At 33.6% G+C, this 25,584-nt stretch overlaps 1 protein-coding gene across 1 annotated transcript in view; it reads right to left on the reverse strand.

Annotated features, from left to right (window-relative positions):
• RB1CC1 (RB1 inducible coiled-coil 1) overlaps positions 1-25,584 on the reverse strand; it is an 88,977-nt gene that overhangs the window by 5,065 nt on the left and 58,328 nt on the right. Inside the window, 14 exon segments of the mRNA XM_037802431.1 lie at positions 614-672; positions 2,778-2,825; positions 3,845-3,899; positions 8,699-8,939; positions 9,052-9,160; positions 10,813-10,978; positions 15,050-16,950; positions 17,037-17,163; positions 17,567-17,670; positions 19,031-19,092; positions 19,742-19,823; positions 19,907-20,093; positions 20,370-20,554; positions 22,992-23,174. Coding sequence (XP_037658359.1) covers positions 614-672; positions 2,778-2,825; positions 3,845-3,899; positions 8,699-8,939; positions 9,052-9,160; positions 10,813-10,978; positions 15,050-16,950; positions 17,037-17,163; positions 17,567-17,670; positions 19,031-19,092; positions 19,742-19,823; positions 19,907-20,093; positions 20,370-20,554; positions 22,992-23,174 — 3,509 coding nt within the window.

A 25,584-nucleotide genomic window follows, 5' to 3' on the forward strand; every position in this document is an offset into this window, starting at 1 on the left:
AAAAAACTGGGTTAGTGCCTTTTGCATCCATCCAGTCTGGTAAAGAAGACTAACCACTATCCATGAGCTAACAATGTTTGATTATTCCACCACAGACCCTCATTTCAAACAACCCAAACCAAACAACAACATATTACTATGGTGTTGTTTGGTTCAGGAAGATTGACTATTGAATTAGTCACCTGATAAATTTAATACTGCATTATGAACTTGTAGCATGTCAGTAAAATAAAAATGAGGAAATACTGCAACTCTAAGACTCCCTAATCTAAAATGAAAAAGACTGAGGAAGTAAATGAGACTTAAAAAAGGTGGTACAGCTGAAAATTTAACTAGACTCAAAAAGGGTTCAAAGCTTTAGGTGTGAATGATAATTAAAGCTGTAACAGGAATGCTTTGCAATGGAATCCTAATGTTTCCAGAACAACAATTTAGAAAAACCTCGTTTTCCAACAAAAATGATTTTAGTACTATTAAGCACAGAATATGCAGCCCCAACAAACTGACTTTTGGATTATAAACACAGAAATACATTTCCATTAACAATTCAGTACAAGTCAATCCAGTAATTTTTTTTCATAGACAAAATCCCACAAAATATAAAAATACCTACTCTCTAATAGCTATTTTTTCAGAATGCCTTGAAGATACTGAGGACATGCTCTGAGACATCTAAAGAAAAAAAAAAAGAACAGTTCATAAAGCTAATAAAATTAGAGGACCATATGTACTTAATTTATTTGAGTGTTACACACATCCAAGTCTGTGCCCCAGCTTTTAAAGGGTCCAAACTTATTTAATGCTTATTTTCATTAATATAATTCCATTACTGCAACAATCAGTTTCACTGGACAAAGTTATTTTTACTTAGATTACTTACTTGATCAAATTTTGTTGGAATTTTGTTGGAATATACGCACAAGATTCATAAAATTTCATATTTAATCTCAAAAATAAAATACTACAGAGACAGAAACTGAAATTTTAGAGAAGAGTTTAAAAATGCTAGTACATCAATTTTCAAATCTTTCCTTTGGCAAGGGGAAAAAGAAAACAAAAACAAAAACAAAACACCCTGAAGCCCAATATCCAAATAAGAAAAACAAACAAAACAAACCCCACTACTACTATGGTGGAAATGGCAGCATAAAACTTGAGAGCTGATACATTGCCTCCTCTCATCTCCAAGATAATTCCTGAGATGCATCAGTCTGAAAAACCCACTATTTTCAGCAACAGCTAAACAATAAAGAGATGACTGGCCACCTGTCTCTTCCCCTGATGGCGAGTACGATGCAGTGGTCCATGCTGACTGATGTGATGCGGCCTTAGCTCTGCAGACTGCTCTGCTCTTAGAGCAGGTTTCAGACCATTTCTCACCCCACCAAATGTGGGACACTTGTTCCAAGGTCTTGGGGCCTGAACAGGTGGCGAGAACTCCTCTTTCCCAAGCAAAGTGGGACCAATGTACGGTCAGACAAGCCAAGGACAGATCAACTGCCTTGTTTTTTAAATCTAGTTTAAATCATGTTTTAAGTTTTTCATATAGTTATTAGAAAAAAGGGTTCAGATTTCAGGAAAGACTATCTGAATAGAACTGTAAATTTATATTAAAGTATGATTTACATTTAGATACCTTTCAGGATGGGAACACATGTTCTTTGGATGTGAAAAGCAAAATGCTTCATTCATAAATATTTCCAAAGCATTTACTGTGTACCGGGTACTATTCTAGGGGCTAGGAACACAGCAACGAACAAAACTGACTAAACCACTGACAAACAGACCTCCTATTCTCCTGGGGAAGACAGTGCATAAACACATGTTGAGTGATGTGTGGGATAGGTAACTCTTCTTCTAAGTCTTCAGAATTAGCCTTAAAATTGTTTTGGTGATAAATTAATAATTGACATTCTAATCACTATAGAATTAATATGCTTTCTGCTGTTCAAATTATTAAATGGATTAAAAATCTTAAGGTAAGAACTAAAATTATAAAACTTAGAAAAAAGCATAGGAATAAAGGAAAGCAGATACTTCATTATAAGATATTTTTAAAAAGCTTAATTCTGAAGTGCCTTAAATCATTTCCAAAGAACAGAACACCAGCCTTAAACTGTTTTTATTTTCTCATAAACAGTAACTGTTAAAATCTGGAAAATGAAGTAACTGATTAATTAAAGCATATGATTGATTGTAACACTTCAGTTGGCTATTTAAATACTGCGCTTGATTAAATTCACTAGGAGAAAAGCCAAGGTAACTCAGAAGACCCGCACATTGTCCTATGCCTTTCAGACATTCACTTAAAAAGAAGTTCAAGATTCATGAAAAGATATTCTACATTAATCAGGCAAACATGTTCGAGTAAACATGTCCATCTGTAAAAGGCCTGAGACACAGCTCTAACTTATTTACTAACTTTACTAAGAATCCTAACTTGAGATCACAACTACATATAATAATAACCGGAAGAGACTGCACTGATTTTTTTATTGCTTTTAAAAGTATCTCAGGTATTTTATTTGATCAGATCTAGTCTCACTGAAACAGATTTCTTTTCATGCTAAGAAAAAAGTCTAAATCCACAGTCAAAAAGGCTAACTAGGCCTGACCCACCTTTATCATTCTAGGTATCAACAGTCATCAACGACTCAACAAAACTACTGTAAACAAATTAATCAAAGTACACATCCTTCTGACATACATCTTTACAATGAAATAAAATGCAAACAATTAAAAAATGTTAAGATCAATTTGGCAAGAAAAAAACTTACAAGTCTTTGATTTAGCCGCTTATTTTCTTCTTCTTTCAACTGCAATGTCTGCAGGGGAAAAACAAACCTGGGGTTTATCCTGGTATTTATTCAAATAAAGCTATACAGCAACACTGTAATAAATTTCTCAATCTTCAGAACAATGTTTATTTGTGATACGAAACAGTAAAAGGGAAATAATTTTATTTTCTAGGAATCCTTTCCAACTATTTAAATTATTTACTGGCACCTTTACCTAATCCAAGTGCTCTCAAACTTTAATATACATTAGAACTATCCATGGAACTTGTCAATACTGTATGCAGATATCTGAAATCTCTCCCTAAAGACTCTCTTGTTTGATGTCTGACTTAAGAGGAAGGATCTGTATTTAGAACATACACCTCAGGTGATTCCAATGTGAGTGGTCACATAACATTTTAAGCAAAAAAAAAAAAAAAAAAGCTATATTTAAATGTTTACAATTTTGATTATACTTTATTAGACAACTGAGCCTGTAGAAAGAGAAAGAAATTGTTGAAAATCTTACGGGCTTAAGGAATGAAAATGGGCCCATGAACAAATATTTCCCAAATATGCACAAAACTTAGATCTTATCTGATGGTACAATTTGGGGGAATACCTTATTGCCAATTTTCTACTATTTATTTCAATTAATATTTATAAAAACCATAACTCTTTTCTTCATTATTTACTTATTCTTATAATCCTGCCCAAGTTTATAAAAAAAGAACATTTTGTATTTTGTTTTGGAAACAAAATTCTTATATTCAATGTTTTACTAAATGCTCGTGAATAAAACCGTTTTTCTATATATTTATTCAACCTTTTTTTTACTAATACAGACTTCATTAATTATGACAGAAGAAAGGCCTCTAAGAGTACTGACAATTGTTTAGCCTCTTGAAAAACAAAATGATACTCACAAAAATAAGTTCACAATAAAAATTTACCTTTTAAACACAAATAGAAATAGGCTAATAAAGTATACTTGCAGAATAAAATGTATTTAACTGTATCCCCAGACTGAACATATTAAACATATTTCAAGAAAATAATTCACTTACTCGTTCTAACAGCATTATCCTCTGTTTTTCTTCGGATAACGTATGGATGTTTTCTCTAAAAGTGAGAAAGTTATTTACGTCAGTTTTAAGCTTTAAAATTCTGAACTCTGAACTTTTCCACAACATTGATGAAATTTAATTATTGATTCAGAAAGTTTATACTACACTTTCAAAGCAGCCAGTTTAGGCTGGGTCATGTTTTAATGTTGTACATTCTCTGTACCAAAGGTCCTTACCCTAAACATCCAAAACATAATTAGAAAAAAGAACCATTGTCTAGGCTTTTAAACTATTCTGCAAGTAAAATTCTCCAAATACATTTTAAGTAACTTGATGGAAGGCAGGATTTATGCTTCTTCTAAACATGAATTCTTACAGAAGGAAGCTTTTCCTAACCAAGGTCATGAGATTTATTCCTATGCTTTTTTCTAAGTTTTATAATTTTAGCTCTTACATTAAGGTTTTAATCCATTTTGAAGGGCCCAACTTCATTTTCTTGTATGAAGATATCCTGCTGCCTCAGCACTATTTGTTGAAAAGACTTTTATCTTCCCAGTGAATTGTCTTTGCATCTTTACACTAAGTAAGGGTTCACTTGACCATAAACCTAAGGGTATATTCCTGGCCTCTCAAACCCATAGATCTATATGTCAGCCCTCAGGCCAGCACCACGTTGTCAGGATTACCACTGCTTTACAGTAAGTTCTGAAATCAGGAAGGGGAGTCCTTCAACATTGTTCGGCTTTATCAAGAGTGTTTTCGGCTATTCTGGGTCCCCTGCACTTCTGTATGAAGTTCAAGATCAGCTTGTCCATTTCTGCAAAAAGACAACTGGGATTTCAATGGTGATTGCATTGAAACTGCAGATCAATGGGGAGTACTGTCATCTTAACAAGATTAAATCTTCTGATCAATGAGTACGTGATGTCTTTTAGGTAGTTTTTACGCTTCTTTCAACAGTATTTTGTAGATTTCAATGTACAAGTCTTGAATTGTTGTTACATTTATTCCTAAATACCTTATTCTTTTTGATGCTTAATGAATGGAATTTTAGTAATTTCATATTTGCATGATTCATTGCTAGTGTGCAGAGATACAAGTGATTTTTGTATTTGATCTTGTATCCTGCAACCTTGCTGAACGCATTCATTAGTTCTAATAGTTTTTTTAGTGATTTCTTAAGATTTTTTATATGCAAGATGTCATCTGTGAATAGAGATACATTTACTTTTTCCCTTGATTTCTTTTTCTGACCTAAGTGCCCTAGCTAGAACCACCAGTACAATGTCGAGTAGAAGAGCTAAGAGCAGACATCCTTGTCTCATTCCCTATATTAGGGGGCAAAGCATTCAGTCTCTCACCATTGAATTTATTAGTTATGGGTTTTTTACAGATTCCCTTTATCAGGGTGAGGAAGTTCCTTTCAATTTCTAGTTTCTCGAATGTTTCCTTCATGAAAGGTGTTGGATTTTTGTCAAATGCTTTTTCTTCACCTACTCAGATGACCATGAGATTTTTATTTTTATTCTATTTATATGACGTATGACATTGACTGACTTTTGGTAAACCAAACTTGCCTCCCTGGGATAAAACCCACTTGGTCATGGTGAGTAATTTGTTATACACTGCTAGATTCAGTTTACTAGTATTCTGTTGAGGATTTCTGCATCTATATTTTTAAGATATAATGGTCTGCAATTTTCTTTCCTTGTGATGTGTTTCTCTGGTTTTGCTAACAGGGCCCCATAAAATAAGTTGGGAAGCATAACCTCTTCTGTTTTTTAGAAAATTCTGGGAAGAGTTGGTATTAATTATTTAAATATTTGGTGCTTTTATCTTTAATGTCTTTTTTTATACTGAAGTTTTAAATTTTGATGTAATAACATCTACTAGTCTCTTCCTAGGACATCCCTACCACAAATTCAGAAGTCTTCTATTTTCCTTAAGAAATCTGATAGATTTTAAAAATTTTGCCTTTAATATATCTGGAATTTATTTTTATATAAGGCAAAATAATGCATTAATCCTCACCACCACCCCCAAACAATGGGTAACCATTTATGTCCCATTCTAAGGAGTCCATCCTCTCCCAAAATGATTTAAAATGCCATATATAAATTTCCATTTATCCATGGGTTTGTTTTGAGATCACCAACTCTATTAATCTATTTATCTGTGGCTATATTAACAATGTAATGAACTACTATCTTTAGTTTAATATTACATCTTAACACCTAGTTGGACAAATCTCTACTCTGCATTTTTTTTTTAAAAATATGGTATTATCAACTCTGCACATTATTTTTCTTTATGAATTTTAGCATCAAACTTATTAGTTTCTCCTTAACTTATTCTGTTGGAATTTTGGTTTTAGATTAAATATAAGAATAAATCTGGTTTCCACACCTGGGGAATTACTGATATTCTTCTCATAAGCATTGAGGACTACCATCTAGAAGGCTGAGACCTCGATCTTGGGGCTTGCCCTTATGAAGCTTGTTACTGCAAAGGAGAGGCTAAGCCTCCTTACAATTGTGCCTATGAGTCTCCCCCAGAGAACCTCTTTGTTGCTCAGATGTGGCCTCTCTCTTTAAGCCAACTCTGCAGGTAAACTCATTGCTCTCCTCCCCCCCAACGTGGGACATGACTCCCAGGGGTGTAAGTCTCCCTGGCAACGTGGGTCATACTGCCTTTATTAAGTGTATGGACAGATGAATAGAAAAATGGGAACAAAAATTAAATGAGTAATAAGAGAGGTGGGGGAGATGGGATGTTTTGGGTGTTTTTCTTTACTTGTATTTTTATTCTTGTTTTTATTTTTTTCTTGGAGTAATGAAAATGTTCAAAAATTCATTCTGGTGATGAATGCACAACCATATGATGGTACTGTGAAAAAATGTACACTGGATGATTGTAGTTTTATGTGAATATATCTCAATAAAATTGAATTTAAAAAAGGAAAGAAAAAAAGAGAATAAATCTGGTGAGAAAACAATGCCTTTATGATACCATATGTATTTCTTTCTGTGAACTTGGTTTATCTTTTCAAGTCATCTTTCAGGTTAGGTCTTTTCACATCCTGCAGAAAAGTAGTTTCCCCACAAGGAGTTTACACATTTTTTTGTTAGCTATGTCACTAACAAGTTATTCCTTTAAATTTTTGTTGGGATCTTTTATATATACTCAAATTGGCTTTTGCTGATAAACATGTAAACTACTTTTATATCTATATATCTATATATATTTACCTATGACCTTCATTCTGATAGACTCTAAATAATTCTAATAGTTAGTTAAATCTTTTTGGTTTGAAAAGGGTATTATCCTGAAATGATGACAGTTCAGTCTCTTACTTTCCAATTTTTATTATTTCCTGTCTTGTTGAATAGCACTGCTGACAGGTGGCATCCTTGCATTCTTTCTAAATTTATGGAAAATACTTCTAAATGTTTCAACATTATAATTACATTTGCTGTATCTCATCATGCTCATCCAATTAAGAAAGTTTCTTCTAATCTTAATTTGCTAAATTTTAAAAACGTTATTTTTAATGAATGAGCACTGAATATTATCAAGTACCATTTCTGCATATACAACGATGATGATAATACTTCTCATGTAATCTGTGCATATGGTACTATTGAGGGATATTCTAATGTTTAACTATTGTTACCGTATTCCTGAAATACTCTGCTCATGACGACCATATCATCTTAATGCTACCACAACGTATTCCGCATGCTATGATTCTCTGCATCTTATACTCACAAGCGAGATCAACCTAGAATTTTAAAAACCATTTCTATGCCTGTGGTTACATATTCCTTTTCAATCCATGTATTTATTTGTACCTTCTTTTAACTCGATAATCTACTAAATAGCCTTTTATTTTTGTTTATATTAGATCAACTCTTATTTTCATTTTCTAATATATATACTTGAGGCTATATAGTTCTCCCAGAGTACCACCTTGGTTATATTCCTCAGTTTTTGATAGATTTGTTTAGTTGTGAATAACCTGATGTTCATTTGCATTTTATTTTAAATTCTAGCTGGAAGCAGGTATTCAAATTTCCGGTTACATGGACTGCTACTTTTGTAATTAATTTTTAGTATTTTTGCTCTATGTTTAGTGAGTGGTCTGAATAATATCAATGTTTGTAATTTTTGAACTTTCCTTTGTGATTTGTTATATAGTTGATTTCTTTAACTGTCATAATAAAATTTGAAAATTTGAAAATTTGAATTTGAATTTAAATCTAAATTTGAAAATTCAACATTCTACTTCTCTTTTAAATGTTTAAACTTTTAACATATACTTTCAGGCTTTATATCTTTCCTAGTCTAGAAAATCTAACCAGTTTCTAGATCCTTTCCTTTAAACTCGAAAGGAAGCTAAATGCATTTTGTTTTTCAAAAAACTCAGCCTTGCCTTTCTCCAGTATACCTCCACCCAACACACTTCCAGCAAAATCCAAATGCTTCTACTATTTATGACTCTTCACTACTACAGTAACATCTAGGTAATGGGTCTGAAAGCTTAAATGGTCCCTGTAAAGAAGAATGGCTCAACACTACGGCAGCAATTTTATCCTGGCAGTCTTTGAAAATTCTGGTACATATTTATGTGTAGTATGGAAACACATGATCCATATGGACACACAATCAGTACTATTAAAATTATTCCTCACATTTATGGTTTAAAAGTTATAATGAAACAACTTTAAGACATATGAGCTGTGGACAGCCAGTAATGTTAAACATGTTTCCCATCTTCATAGCTTTATACCTTACAGAATTGCAACTACTGGTTTAAAAGCCTTAAATAGCACAGTTAAAGAGAGACATACTCACTGTACGGACATCATGCTTGTCTCCATTGCTGAATCCAACCTTCCTTCATCTGCTGTTTCCATGCCTGATTTCTCTGCTTCACCTGGGAGTTCAGGTGCACAGGCTCCATAAAGTTCTGGGGCTGCAGCTACATACGGTGAAGGAACCAAACTGCTACTACGCAACTTACTGACTTCTTCTTCAAGTTTCTTCTTTTCCTCAAGCAAACGAGCTCTATCTTCAGAAAGTGACTCTATCAAATCTGCAGCCCCGTCCCCCAATTGAAATAAGCATTATTTAATGAAAAAACATTTCACATGAATCATTTTTTTTAAAAAGGCATTAAAACTAAATCACAACAAAATGGCACTAACCTTTATCTCGTTCTTGTTGTTGCATTGTACTTTTCAACTTATCACTAAGGTCATTTATTATGTTTTCTTTTCTCATTTTCTCTCTTGTTAAAACAGTGTTAAAATTGGTCTGGAACACAGAATGATAACTACTTAAATTATCTGAATGCACTTGGCGTCTAGAGCTAAGAAAATATCTCTGCAAATATTTGTTTGAGTGGTGGATTTGTGTGTGAAGAAAATACAGTGATGCCAGAATGACATTTAATTTCAAATAAAATGCTAACAAACTTTAAGACAAAGCTAAATGTATTTTTAGAAATGTTATCACAATTTATAACAGGCATATTAGAAAGAAGAGCTGGTTAAGGTGAGAACTTGGCCCAAGATAGCAGTTAGGTACAAATTACCATTTTAATCTTAAATAACTGCCACTTCACATACACACTGCTTAAAATCTGAAGGTACCTTAGAAGTCACTTCTTCTAATCTCACTTTACAGATACTAAAAGAGGCCTTGAGACATAAAGACCTGAATTAAACAGCAGTCAATTTTTTATTTTGGGGTTTCAGTCAATTAATTTATCCCCTGCTTTATTTTGAAAATCTGAAATTGTGTACGTGGGTGTGTATAAAGGAGCAGAGAGAGAGATGAGAGAGGAAGAGAGAGAAATTTAATACAAAATGAAATTCAGATTTTTAAAGAGACAAGTCAATGACCTTTTTGTTGACAGTTCTTAAAGTTAGTTACCCCCTCCCTGTATACTTAACTTGACTTGGCTTCCATGAAGCCACACTTTTGTTCTGTGATTTTTTTTTTTTCTGGCTGTTCTTTCTCATTCCCTTTTTTCCTTTACTCATTTTAAGGTGTCTTAAGGATTCTGAACTAGATCTCATTTTCTTTCTGTTCCCTGATTTACATCTTTTAATTCTAAAATGACACCAATTTGATCATAATATTGTAGGAAAAATACCACAAATTGTTAAATTTATGTGTCACCTACAATATATATTCCAGTTTTAGAAATGTATTCCTTGGGAAAAAAACAGCCTATCAGTGTCACTCCTGGCCTGAATTTCACCAACAGCCATTCCACCTGCTCCTACAGCCACCAGCTTCAGAGTCTTCAATCTTCCCCATGTTGCCGTGGCAACCTTCATTCAGTGCCCAGGACCTCGGGTGGGGTACAAGCTCCCTAACAGGGCACCCTGGTCCTTAATGCTCTGGCCTCTGTTGATCTCACAAGCTTTACTCCCTCACCAGTGACCAACACTAGTAAGTGAACTGGTAAAGTTCAACAACAGTCCATGTAATCTGCCCCCAGCCTATCATCTGGATAAGAATTATAGAAACAAAGTACAAGAAATTTGAACTGATCAGCACTTGCTAGAATGGAATTTTAGAGCTATATGAGTATAACACTGTCATTTTGCAGAAAAAAGAATCTGATTTCTAGAGAGGTTAAATGATGTAACCAAGATCACACTGGCAGTGAAGAAACCAGAAACAAAACTCACATTTCCTAATTTTTAATCCAGGACTATTTCATTTTGAAATCTCTAAGGTAGTATATATAACATAATGATATAAACGAGTAAAATATACACGTTTTTACCATGAGGAGGTATTTAATAAATATTAACAGGGTCTATGTAAATGAAAAAAAAAAAAAAAACACCTAAAATATAAGCAACCCTCAGCTACACAAAGAGTATTTAATTTAGCTATAGTTTATTTATTCATTGTGAGGACACACAGGAAATGGGTAGAGGGGAACATACCTGCTGTTCGGCAATCAAAGATGTTCGAACATTTTGCATTTCTTCATTCTTTCTTTTTTCTTGTTCTTCAAGTTGTTCTAAAAACTTAGCTTTTTCTTCCTGAAGCTTTTCTTGAAGTTCAGCAACTAAACTTGCAGAATCGTCTCTAGTAGATTCAGTGGCAGAACTTAAAAATTAAATACAGTATTAATTAAAAAAAAATTATAATAGTCACAAATGTATCAATTATATTTAATTTAAATTATTAAAAGGATATTTGCTTTCTTAAACTTAACAGGAATTAATTGGTGATAAAGATATTTAAAGATATTTCTGTATGAACCACCTCTTTCCCTCTCTATCTACAAAGGAAAGGGAAACAAGTAAAAAGGAAAAGTTTAATAAGGACTGTATGATCTCTTGCACTAATATATTTGAATGATTATATCAGATACATTCAGGATAATCTGCTTCTATCAGCAAATGGTAATATTTTTAACATAAAAATCAATATACTTCTTAATGTAGCTTCAAATCTCAGTCTTGCTATCCCTCCAGCTGTAATTTACATGTGTTACAGTTACAAATGTAACAGCATTTACATATTATGGAGAGAGGAAAAATGAAGCAAGAGTCTGTTTCATTTTTAAAGGTTTTGGTTTATATTGCTAGCTAATAAATAACACAAAACTAAAGGTGAACTTCACTGTTTATGCAAAGGAAATTTACATACTCCTGATTCCCATTTCCCTCAAAATTTGATAACACCCAAGGTGTTATCTTCTGACAAAACCCAAGACATGAAAAGTGAACAAGGCAAGGACAAATAAACAAACTCAGGTTAGTGATAATTTTCACTTCTGGTATGGATACTGTAGATATAAATATGATCTACCTAATAATCCTTTACTTAAAAAAAATTTAAGAGGAAGATAACTAGCTTCCCTTTCGTTGCTTCCTAGCTGTCATTTTCTTTTTCTTTTGTACCTCTACCTTCTTTGACTCTTCCTCTTTCTTTATGGAAGAAATGGAGATGTCCTTATATAGTGGTGAATACATAAACATGTGACTATACAGGGAACCATCGATTGTTTATTTACAATGGAATGTATGGTGTGTGAACAAAACCATCTTAAAAAACAAAATGGGTTGATGAAGAAACCTTGAAGGCACTACATTGAGTGAAATAAGAAAGACACAAATATTGCAGGCACTGATATGAACTAAATATAATACGTAAACTCATAAACATGAAATATAAGTTACTAGAAAATAAAATGAGGCTAAAGAATGGGGAGCGGTTTTTCATGGGCAGAATGTTCAACTAGGGTGAAAAACATATGGAAATGGACAGAGGTGATGGTAGCACATTGTGAGAATAACTAACAGTGCTGAATCATCTGTGAATGTGATGGAAAGGGCAAGCTCAGAGTCATGTATGTCACCAGAAGGAAAACTGGAGGTTAAAAGATGGGAATGGATAAAACAGTGAATTCTGTGGCGGACAATGTCCATGATTAACTGTACAAATATTAGAAATCTCTCTCATGAACTAGAACAAGTGTACAACACTGTAACTAGAAGTTAGTAACAGAGGGGCATAAAGGAAAAAAATACCTATTGCAAACTATACACTACAATTAGTAGTATTTTAACATTCTTTCATCAAAATTAACAAATGTACTATACCCATACTAAGAATCAATAATGGATGGGGAGTGGTTAGGGGTATGGGAGGATTTGAGTCTCCTTTTTTTGTCTTTATTTTTTTCTGGAGTAATGAAAATGTGCTAAAAATTGAATAAAAAAATTAACTGTGGTGATGGATGCACAGCTGTATGATGGTACCATGGGCAACTGATTGTAAACTTTGGATCTTTGGGTAATTGTATAGTATGTGAACAATCTCAATTAAAAAAAAAAATCCATAGCTGAAAAGGTTAAAATATTCCTCCCTTTTCCAACTACTATAGGCATAAGGCTGGATTCCCTTCATATACTTAAATTGAAACAACATAGTGAAAATGCAGCAGCAGATATGAGACTCCATTGAGTTAAATATTAAAAAGATTTACAAAAATATGAAACAATGCCACTCATAAATTAAACACTGGTAAAGGAGATCTGTAGGTGCTGAGTTGAAAACTGGATGTATGGTGCTGGACTGTCTTCACCCCAATGCTGCCCTCACCCTTCTTCTAAGAAGTCATCTGCATTGCCACGTAGATTCTAAATTCCCAGAATACCTGCAGAGCTCCAGTCCAAGTATGCCAGTGAAAAAGTAAGCACAAGATGCACTTTTACAGTAGCTTCCTGGCAAGTAACCGAGAACTACCCCTGGTGCTGTATACCAGGTCACTGGAGCTTTTAAGAGATGCCTGAGGACTGCAGTAATTTCCTTCTAAGCCTTGGAGATCCATCAACTTTAGGACGTGCTTCTAGGTCTGTCTTCCTGATATTTCACCTGGAGCTTTCCTGGCCTTCAGCCGTGACTCCCTTAACCTTTGGGAGTCCAGCTCTATAAACATCTGCGCAAGTCCTAATTCCTATGTTAAACCCTTTAAACCCCCCAGAATACTTGAAGAGTTTGTTTTCAAAACAGAAGGGAGAGTTCAACTTGTATACCAATCTACAAATGTTACAAAGCAAGAGACTGTCTAAAAGCAACAATACAAAAAAAGCACAGGTTCCAATATATAATACACATACCTCTAAAATTCACATGGAAGAATTATGATGGAACTAATTGATACATTATGTTCTAAAAACTGTTTATTAGGCCACAAAACCCCTCAGTAAATTTTGAGAAATAGAAATACTGAAGATTATTTTCTCTGCTCAAAAGACAATAACATTAGGGAGTAACAATAATAAAAAGGCAAAACAAAACAGAACAAAATATTAAAAAAAACTATGAAATCCAGAATTTAAGGAAAGCAGATATACAGAATATTCAGACATTCAGAAAATTTCCAGGAATATCCAAATAAACACCTAAGAATATCCAAATAAAATATCCAAATATCCAAATAAAATATCCAGGAATATCCAAATAAATATCTAGGAATATCCAAATAAAATACTCAAAAATCCAAATAAATATCCAAATAAATATCTAGGAATATCCAAATAAAGTTTCATTGTTAAAAGCCACTACTGAATTTATGTAGTTTGTTATTTTTAAATGTTGCAAGAAACATTAATTATTTTAAAACTTAAAAGTTTTTACTTCTTAATGCAGGGGTGTTGGGCTTCCCCACCTTGATGGCTGCTGATGTGCTCACAGACATAGGGGACTGGTGGTTTGATGGTCTGAGCCCTCTACCACAGGACTTGCCCTTGGGAAGACTGTTGCTGCAAAGGAGAGGCTAGGCCTGCCTATAATTTTGCCTAAGAGCCTCCTCCTGAATGCTTCTTTGTTGCTCAGATGTGGCCCTGTCTCTCTAGCCAAGCCAACTTGGCAGGTGAAATCACTGCCCTCCCCACTATGTGGGATCTGACACCCAGGGGAGTGAATCTCCCTGGCAATCTCTCCAGGGGAGGAAGCTAGACCCAGCATCGTGGGATGGAGAACATTCCTGGACCAAAAGGGGGATGTGAAAGGAAATGAAATAAGCTTCAGTGGCAGAGAGATTCCAAAGGGAGCCTAGAGGTCACTTTGGTGGGCACTCTTACGTACAATATAGATAACCCTTTTTAGGTTCTAATGAATTGGAATAGCTAGCAGTAAATACGTGAAACTATCAAACTACAACACAGAACCCATGAATCTTGAAGATGATTGTATAAAAATGTAGCCTATGAGGGTTGACAATGTGATTGGGAAAGCGATGTGGACCACACTTCCCTTTGTCTAGATTATGGACGAATGAGTAGAAAAATGGGGGAATTAAAAAAAAAAAAGGCACCCAGTGTTCTTTTTTACTTTACTTGTTCTTTTTCACTTTAATTTTTATTATTATTATTTGTGTGTATGTGGTAATGAAAATGTCAAAAATTAATTTTGGTGATGAATGCACAACTATATAATGGTACTGTAAAACAACTGAATGTATGCTTTGTTTTGTATGACTGCATGGTATGTGAATATATTTCAATAAAAATGATTAAAAAAAAATGTTTACTTCATAATACGCCCACACTGCCGTATTTACCTAAGGTACATGAGTAAAATCAAGGTACTCTATGATTACACACAATTAAACTTTGAATTATCAATATTTTTACTTTACAATTACAGACTATCAATAATTCTTACCTTCTTGTTAGTTGGCTCTCAAGATGTTTAACTTTTTCCAATAACTCATTCTCAAGAGCCTCTCTCTCCAATTTAAATTCTTTTAGAGCAGTCTGAATGGCAGCTTCTTTTTCACAATCAAGCTTCTGAATTAACTCTTCTCTTTCTTGTTCTTGGTTCATGACCAATTCCTCTTTGCCTTTCTCAAGTTTTTGGATAATAGCTTCAAATTTTTGTTCTTGTTGGGTAATCATTTCATCTTTTTGTTTTTCAAGAGCACTCAATTCTGAGTCCAATTTACTCTGTAGTTCAACTATCTGTTCCTTCAATTTTTTTTCTATTTCACATGCTTGGTGATGCAAGGATGTTACTTTGTTTAATTCAGCTTTAAGCATATCTGATTCCTCTTCATGTCTACTAATTAACTCTGAAATGCACTGATCTTTTTCAATTGTCATTAAAGTTCTTAGCTCTGCTAAGCCCACCTGATAATCTTCATTATTATCTTTAATCTTTTGGTTTAACTTACTTATCTCTATTCTCAGGTTTTCAGTCTCTTGTTCGAGGAGAAGCTTTAAGGTCTCTTTCTGCTGGGCTTTGCTTTCTTCCAGCAAAATTTTAATTTCATCAGTCTCCGCTTCCTTCAATGCAAGTTCAACCTCTAACTTGCATCTCATGTCAGACAAATCAGAAACCTTGAGTTTTAATTCCTGTAGCTGTTGTTCTTTGTCCTGGACAACTGCTGCATGACACTCTTGTATGCTATCGATTCTTTGTTGATTTTCCTTTTTTAGTTTCTCCAAAGAAATGTTGTAGTCTGTCATAACTTTCTCAAACTCCTGCGTATGCCTGACTTGCAGAGTGTCCTCCAATTCCTTCAGATGACTTTGCTCCAAGCATTCAAGTTCTGCCCTCAGTAACTGTATCTTCTCATCATTTTCAACATGGAGCTTTTTTAAGTCTTCTAACACTACCTCTCGAGACTGCTTCAGTTCTTTAATTTCACAATTTTGACTATGCATTATATTTTCCATTTCTAACAACTTCTGATCCTTTTCATTCTGTAGAAAGACGACAGCTTCTTTTTCATGTTTAACCAAAGCAAATTCATTGTCTTTATTTTGTAAAATCTCCTCAAGACCTATTAAGTCTCCTTTCAATTTTTTAATTTTGCTTTCATTTTCTTCACTCTCCTTCATTAGTGCATCAAGTTTAGCTTCATACTCATTTTTTAAGGACTGTAGTTCTTTTTGATGTTTTCCTTTTAGTGTTATTTCCAGAGAACATTTGACTCTTTCAATAATGCTTCTTATTTCTACTGCTGTACATTTTAAAGAATTTGAGAAGTCATACTGTTCTTTTTGTACAAATGTCCTGAAGTGGGAAAGGTCTTCCTTGATGGTCTGTATACTGAAGTGAGAATCTTGGGCAAAAACTCTACATTTTTCCAACTGGACATTTAAAGGGGTATGATCTCCCGAATCCTCTTTACCACATGTATTTGTATCCTGCATACGTCTACTATCTATTGCATTGATAACTGATGAATAAAGTGATTCCACCATCATTTCTGGGCTTTGTGGATCACTAATTGGATTAGGAGATGATAAATTTTCTTCTATTACAAACTCATTCACAGCAGACATAAAATCTGATTCAGGACTTTCGGCTAATGAATCCAAGTCTAAAGAACCTTGGTGAAGAGTCTGTTCACTGTTTGGATGGGGAATAGTTTCAAAATCAAATGTATGTGCATCAATGCTATCTGGAGACAATTCTTCTAAGGGACAAACTGCAGGACATAAGGGATCCTCAACAGAGAGTGGAGGAGGAGTTCTTGGTGAGGTAGTAGTTGTAATTCCTGCTGCACTTTCTATCCTTGGTGAAGAAGTAGACTGCGGGGATGCCTGATTTGTGGATGCCTAGAAAACAGAGTGGGAAGACTTAAAGAACTGCAGCAACATAAACTCCACTAATGAGAACAAGTGTTTGAAAGAAATAAATTTGCCTTTTGTTCACTCAGTAAATCTGTAATAGTCTGAGACATTTCATCCAAACTTTGTGCTGCTTTTACCAAATTATGTAGAGCAAGTACATGCTGGTGTAGAGGTTCAAAGTCGCAAAGTAAGGGAACCCTAAAACAGAATGCATTCAAATTAGATTTCTGATTTCTTAAGGAAAAAGACGGATAACAGTCAATAAATATTTTACTAAGTTAAAAATAACTAGAGCATTATTATCCCTTTTTAAACCAATATCAGGAGTACTTCAAGCAGCCTGAGATATAACCAGGAGAATAATAAATTAGAAATCCTACAATCTGCAATGTCAGAAAAACAATTAACTGCAAGCAAGGCAAAACTCACTTCTACAGTATTTTCCTTTTCTGATAAAATTATGTTCCCACGAAATTTCCTAAAACCACCATAAAAGATACAGCCTACTATAAAATATTTCTCGGAATCTGGTACCCCTTAGGAGTTCCGGTGCTACTTTTCATGATTTAAGTAATAAGTTTAAAATACAAATGACATCTACCTGAGAAATGGTTGAACTTCTGAAGGACAAAATGATTGTAAAAACTGTAAATCTTTTAATGAAATATCTGGAAGTTCACAGTCAAACTTTCGAGGTTTCTGAGTCTGTATAAATAAAATAATTTGTCAAAAAATATAAAGGACAAATTTAAAAATGGATTTTTACTATAATGAAATTCAAGATAACAAAGGAGTGAAAATATTTTGAATGATCTCATTCACACTTAAGAACAAGAAATTTCAGAATTTAGTTCTGATATCAATTCTCCTTAATACTTATTCCCAGAATCCCCCCCACCCTCCTTAAATCTCTGGTAGTGACCAGTAAATGTATTAGAAAATAAAAACAGAGGACTGTTCAATAAAGACATGGTGTACTATTTTTGAGTCTTTCATGACTGAGATATCAGTCGTTGGTAATCAAGTGATTCACTTGTCCCTTCTCTTCTGTTTTCACATCTTTCTCAGTATTCCCATGAATATTAAATGAACCCTTTTGTTTCACTAGTACCTAGGCAAAGTTTAAATTTTATCCTGACCTACAGCATGATTATAAGGATCTACTTCTCTAGTGCTAAATATATTCCCATCACCTGTTAGCATGCTTTGTTGCTTTAACATGATAAAAATATTCATTCTTTTCTATGTAATACTTTTTTTCTTGTCAGTTCCTTGACCTTTCCATTACATTTTCCAAGATATAAACTCTCTGGCAACTTTTGCTTCTTTTAAAAAGGAATTAACTGGTAAGTCCTATCATTTCTTCCTTTATAATACTGCCAAAAATTGTACCTTTTAAAATAGCTTCAATTATTTTCATCATTATTCAAGCAGACTTGGAGACAGCAAGAGAGCCTTCATAAAAAAAGGGTTCCCAGAAAAATGAGTGTAGGAGACTCTATATCACCCCTTCTTAGATATTCAAAAAACAAATATTTAAAGCCTGAAATAATCCTGCCATAAAGAAACATGTTTAACTGGTTCAAAATAAAAATAAATAAGAAACAGCACCATATAAATTTCTTATCACAGGAAGTTTCTTTTCTTCATATAATGAAATTAATGGCCCTCTGACAATATTGGTTTAGAAAATATACCAAGCTAATTTCTCATGGTCTAATTCAAATGAAGACAAAGACAAAGCTACTCTGATTTGTAAAAATGGAAGGAAGGAAGGAAGGGAGGGAGGGAGAAAAGAGAGAAAGAAAGGGAGAGGGAGATTGGGAGAGAGAAAACCAATAGTTTAGTCCTACTAATCCTAACAGTCTACAATGCGGCATTCTCCTCACAAAGACTTGAAAAATTATGATTTTATTTTGAAGCTTTATACAAACTGACTTTTAAAGCCAAAAACATTTTTATGTTGATTAAAAAAAGATCCTGTAAGTTTTTGATAAATACCAATACATTGGAAAAGGTTTTAAAACATACTGAATTTAATCATGGTTAGAAAATAAATACATACACAAAAGGAAGGTGGCCAGGAGTCCAGTCCCCTAAACAGACGATTTCTTAAAAAAGACTTCCCTGTGTGAAGAAATTAACAATACGGTTATCTGTAGTTTTTGGAAAACTAAGCTAAAGTTTGACAATGCTTTATATTTAAAACTTAAACACTGAAAGCAATGTTCCTCTAGACTTTAACGGTAATTAATAGGATTCACATGCATACTAAAGGCTAAAGTCCAGGAAGTGGAAATTTTAAATATTTTCTAAGTAATCATAATTTATTAGCACTTCAAATAATGGCCTAAATTTTAAAATATTTTTTATGCTTGAGAGCTCTGTAAACGTTAAAGAACTCTAACTGGGGTACAGGGAGCAGGCACTACGCTGGATTAGCTTTCATTGCGGTTGTTAGTCTTAACATCACAGCACTTTTTTAGATCATTTAAAGATGGAAATTCTTAAGTGAACATCTATACAATAGTTTGCATACACAAATTTTAATATTTAAACTCCAATATTTGTCAGATACCATACAAATGAAAATTCGTAAATAAACACTTGATACAATAATTTTATATTCAGAAATATTAGGACTTACTATATGGCATAATTGACTTCATAGTTTTAATTCTGAAAATACTACAGCTATTCCTGCCTAGAAAACAAAGAGTATATTTTTTTCTTTTAAAAAATAAATGTATTTACATTATCAATGAAGAACACTTACTAAATAATTTCCCAAAGGACTCCCTTTTTGACTTTTCAGCTTCATACAATCGCTTTCCATCTTTGACTAATGCACCAGCCCACTAGAAGAAGAAAGCTTATGTTAATCATGTACACTGATTCATTAAGGTTTATATGTAATTAAAATAGAATTTAACTTGCATACCTCCCTGTAGTGTTTTATGAACATTTTTCTTCTTACAACCTCAACAACAGCTAAGCAGTACATCTGAGGAACTGTGCTAAGTGCTTCAACAATCTTGACTCTTTCTAATAGCTCTATTACGAGATGGAGCAAAGCTTGCAGTTTCTCTCCATCTTGATCAGCATGAAGCATTACAAAGCAACACCACCTACAGAATGAAATCCGTTATTTTCAATATCCACAAAAGTTTACTAAAAAGAATTCTTTAATGGTTAAGATAAAGAAGAGAAATTACAAGTGCAATGAGAAAAATAATAGGTAAGTGGAGACATATAAACTCCATAAAAAGTCTGACCCCAAAGTTAATCAATCAACCACAAGTATTTTAGTATAGCGTTGAGGGGAAATCTCCCCATCACTTGGGAGGAATAAACATAAACATCATCTCTAAACATCCTAAATTAGATATAATAGAATCACTTACTTCAGTCTGACGTGTAGATTATTTGCTAGTTCTTGTTTGGCAGTGGTACACTTCTGTTAATATCCAAAGAGTTTTCTATGATTTTGCAACATAATCATCAACTGATTTGCATGACTCAGGCACAAATCAGGCAACACAGATGCATCCTTCAAGTTTTCAGCTCTCATCTGGTTAGCTAAAAATCCCTTTGAGAGAAAATATTTTAAAGGACATTACTATTGCTTCATGAAACACATGAACTTCTGTTTAACAGCAAAATCTCTGTTAAACATGAACTGTTCTATTTTCAAAAAAGATTTCAAAATCCCATGTTTACCTGAATGTAGTAGATGATCTCAAAGAACAAAACTCAATTTTTAAGAAGCTTATGCTCATCTAGTTTTGTTTAATTTTTCAATATGGAAAAAAATGAGGCTCAGGAGGAAAAAGTAACTCATCTAAGGACACCTGAATAGTCGTGTTAGAACTAAACCGTATGTGTCTAGACTCCTGCTGCAATCACACTGTTGCTGTCCTATAAAGTCGGTCAGAATACGACATTAAACAAAAAATGGGCAAGAAAAACAACTTATTTAATCCAAGCGACAATATACAATATTTTGTATCTTGCTTTAAAATAATATTTTTCTCTTCTAATAATGCTTTTAAGTGTTTCAGTACAATATGTTCAGTTTCTTTCTTTTAAATAAAGCTATAGGATGTGTTTTGTTCCTTGAAATATAAAAATACATTATATTAAAAAAAAAACCCAAAAAAACAGAGACAGCAATAAGAAAAAGACAGCCCATAGAAAACTTGGCCATAGGCTCAAACAGGCATATCATAAGAAAAACTATAACCAAATGATTCATAAACATATGAAAGCATGTTCAATCTCATTAGTAAGCAGAGAAATGCAAATAAACCACAAAGAGATACACTATACAATTATCAGAATGGCTAAAAGAAAAGTAAATTAACTGACAATGTCATATGTGGCGAGGATATGGTAAAATAGGAACCTTCAACTGTTGGTGGGTATTTTGGGAAACAGACAATATCACTAGAATTGAAAATAAGTATACCGTATGACAGCAATTCAACTCCTAGGTATACCACCCCACAAAATGCTACACACATGCACTAGGAGATATACAAATCTATAATTACAATTATATAAATAAAAAACAAACACAACTAAGCTACAGTGTTACATGTCAGAATAACAGCTATGTATGGGGAAGGAGGAGAAAGTATGATGGGGGGCATGGGGGATTCTGAGGGGCTAGCAATGCTCTATTTCTTGATGTGGGTTGCTGATACATGTCTGTTCACTCAGCAAACTACATTTATGTTTTACGTACTTCTTTCAATATGCACTGTATTTTATGAAAGAAAATTAAATAATCATAAATCTTCTTAGGAAAATGTATCTTGAAAATATCTCCAAGATAAAAAGTATAAAAGCTACACATTAATGCACATATCATCTCATATATTTATAGTATCTAAAAAATACTCAATGCAAAAGCATATAATTCTATATGTACACATTTATGCAAAGGCATAATAAAAGTTTTGAAAGGCTCTACTAAATGGATAATATAGTCACCTCTATGAAGATGAGTTTAACTAGGAAAATCAAGGTGTGCTTTAGCATATCATTTCAATGTTAAGGGAGAAAGGCAGAGAATTGGGGAATTCCAAGAAACTATAAAAGCACAGATATTTCAAGTGTATTTAAAAGTAATAAAATAAAGAAAGGCTGTAGAGCTTTTCTCTATAACATATTGCATATACTCAACCATGCAGGTGAAGTAAACCAATTGTACACCTTAAAATAATTACTTACATGCTTTAATAAAAGAAGAAATTTAGATGGAAAATGCTAGCAGAGAAAAGTTAGAAAATTAGGAAAGTGACTGCTAGAACCAGACTATAAAATTCAACTGTTTTGTTACAGGCTGTTTTCCCACAGTCCTTGTTAGTGTGGGTAAAGGACAAAGCACTTATGAATTAAAGAAAGTCACTAGTGTGGGGGAAAGTGTCTAACCATTTCATAACCATCCTTTGTTTAGGTTCATTGTTGAACTCGCCTTTGACAACAGTTCTTGAACTCTCATATATTAGACCTGAAACCAAAAAATCTTCAAGACTTCATATTTTCTTTTTGTCCCTTACATTTTTTTTGAAAGTGGGGGAAGAAGATACTCAAATGCTTAGCATGATGACTACACTTATGATATCAAAATGTTTTGGTACCAACACATTAACAATGTCTCAAGAGAGCAAAGAATTCCAACAGAAATACAATTTTGATAAATAAGAGCTACATTATTAAAAGCCCCCCAAATCACAACTTTGCTTCCTTCATAGTTTTCCCCGGCTGCTAACAGCATTTTCAGGTTTCATACAAAGTAGCTTCAGCCCTATCAGCGCTTTTAGTCAGTGGTTCTATAAGAAACCACTTCATCAAACCCAACCACCAAGAACATGGCTTTCTGCTTTATTACATGAAAACAATAATACCGCAATGACAGTATTCAAGGATGAAGGGAAAACATGGTAAATAACAAATAGATATTATATATAAAATACTTCTCGGAAAAAACTAAAAATTCCTTTTCTTTAAAAGAAGAAGACTGTACTAAAATACCTGAGCAAGTTCTTTTGTTCATTTACCAGCCGGCTGCAGCTAGCGATCATCTGGTCCAGGGCATAGAGACGATCTTCAAGCCCTTTAATGGCTTTCATATTCTGATTATCAAGTTTGGCAATAGTTTGACGACATTCTGCTAGAAACGGTCGAATAATCCTTGGATCAAGCTAAATGACAAGGAAATATAAATGAATAAAATTGTCAGCAAATAGTTTAAAATATATGTCACACAATATTGATACACAGGTTCACAGAAAATCTAAAGGTAACAGAAAAATAAAGAAAAGCAAAAGCATGGGAAATCTAGGTTATACTTTCATAAGAAAGTACAGAACACGATAGTCATTATACAAGCAAAAGACAATTATCACTGTAGAATACTATGGAACATAGTTCCAGAAATTAATAGCACCATTTAATCAATTCTCAGCATCCCTCAGGAAATGTTAGTTTCCAGTTACTAAAGAAAGCAGAGTTAATGGTTAAAATAAAATATTTTTATCATTAATTCCTTTATTAAGCAGACTTCTCTCTAAAACTTACCAATGTTTTCAGCCAAACTTGGCTCCCTTCTTGTGTCAGAGGATAAAACTCCTTCATTCTGAGTCTCTCTCTCTCCTGAAGTACACTTTCTTAATCCTCACTCAATCTTTCCTGTTCCCCGACTTTTATTCTACAAATTTGGTGGAGTTCATGCAACTCAAAGATTTCTCTAAACGCTGCTCTCCTTACCCCTGAAAGAATCATTTGCACTGGTTGCCTTTTTGCCTACACTCTCTAGAAAAACTGCTCTGCCAAGATCACTAATGATCTCATTTCCCTTTCTGCTTCTGTACGTTTAGCATTGCAGACAACCTTTTCCTAACTTGAGAGCTTTTGGGGCATTCCCTTTACAAGTTCTCAGTTAAGAGTTCTCTGACAGTGTCCTTTTCCAGCTCCTCTTCCTCTATCTGATCCTTAAAAATGGGTGATCCATACGGGCTTTGTCCTTAGCCCATTTTTACTCTTCTGTATATATTTCAGCATGACACATAATTTCTATGGAGGGTAACTGCCAAATCTCTTTCAATCCTCGATCTTCTCACCAAATTCATATTCTGTGTTTCCAATTCTTTGCTAATATCTCCAATGCCAACAATGTCTTCTGTTACTGATTTATTATGATTGCTTCCTGATTAAAAAACCCAAATGGCTTCCTTCTGCCAACAAATCAAATCTGATAAACTTAAATGTAGTAAAGTCTTCAGTGGTATGGTATCAGTTGATCTTTCCAGGCCTGTCTTCTTTTTAAACTGAATTACCTCTTACTTCTAGACAAATCCAGTATTTCTCTACCTATGGTCTCTGTTCACGTTGTTTGTACAGCCTAGATCGTTAAGCCTATCCTGTCCTAGTCAAACTTCAACTCCTTCATGATGCTTTCCTTGACCTCTACAGTCTAAAGAATGTAACTTATTTATTTTATGCACAGTATCTTGTAGACAGGGAGTACAAAAGGGCAGTTAAAACTGAAATATTGTATGGTTATTATCAAGAATCTGATGCAGTTAACAAGAGATTGCACTTCTAACACCACCAAAAAATTTAACAGAGCCATTATTTACATATAGGCAGCCCTTGTTCATGCAATACTGTCATAACTGCAACTCATATAAATGTGAACACTTCCTCAATTTTAGTTCAATAAATCATTAGGGTGGTAGGAGACTGAAAAGGATGACTAAAATTGGTTCAATTTTCAATTTGGACAGAATTACAACAATACATAAACTTAACACAGCAATGATTTTAGGAAGATAAAGACCAGGGATTGACCCTAATTATGATTTCATAATATATTGAAAGTATAATACAACTGCACTGACAAACATGAATACAGTTCATATAATTCGATTTCCTAAATTCTTTTTCTACTTAAAATTTTGATTCCATTTATCCACAAGTAATGAAAAAGAAAATTTCCCAAATAAAGTCTTTAAAGAAATTTTTAAGATTATACATTTTAAACCACAGAATTAAAACACTGAAAATTAATTAGCAAGTTTTCGATGATTAAACACTTATTGTTGTACTAATTTTCACTCTTGGGCTCTTTTAACACCTACAAAAAAAAAGCTAAGATTATCGTTGCCTTAAGAGGAGAAAGCACTAGAAAAATGAAAGTTTCTTACCCTCTCCATTCTTCCCATCCCACTTCCAAGCCCACCCCCACTGCACAGTGCAAACAAAATTCCAACAAGACCACATCTCCTGAAAGAAATACTATGATAACATTAAAACAAACAAACGAAACAAAACAAAAGAAAAAAACATTAGGCTGGTATTAATCTGAATAGTTTTGAAATGAGCTAAGTGCAACCTACCAATTATTAACTGTCAGAGATATAAATCAGTTTGATATAAATCAAACTGCTACCACCACCAGAATCCTCACTGCTTGAATGCACACATCAAGATTCAGGCACTGCTCCAGAAATTTTCCCTACCTTACCTTAAATAATCTTCACAAATTTAGGACCAATCGTACATAATGGTGGATATTAAATAATTCAATTTGTCCAAAGTCATATAGTTGGT

Source organism: Choloepus didactylus, chromosome 14 (genome assembly GCF_015220235.1).
Source record: "Choloepus didactylus isolate mChoDid1 chromosome 14, mChoDid1.pri, whole genome shotgun sequence".
In the NCBI taxonomy this organism is placed as follows: domain Eukaryota; kingdom Metazoa; phylum Chordata; class Mammalia; order Pilosa; family Megalonychidae; genus Choloepus; species Choloepus didactylus.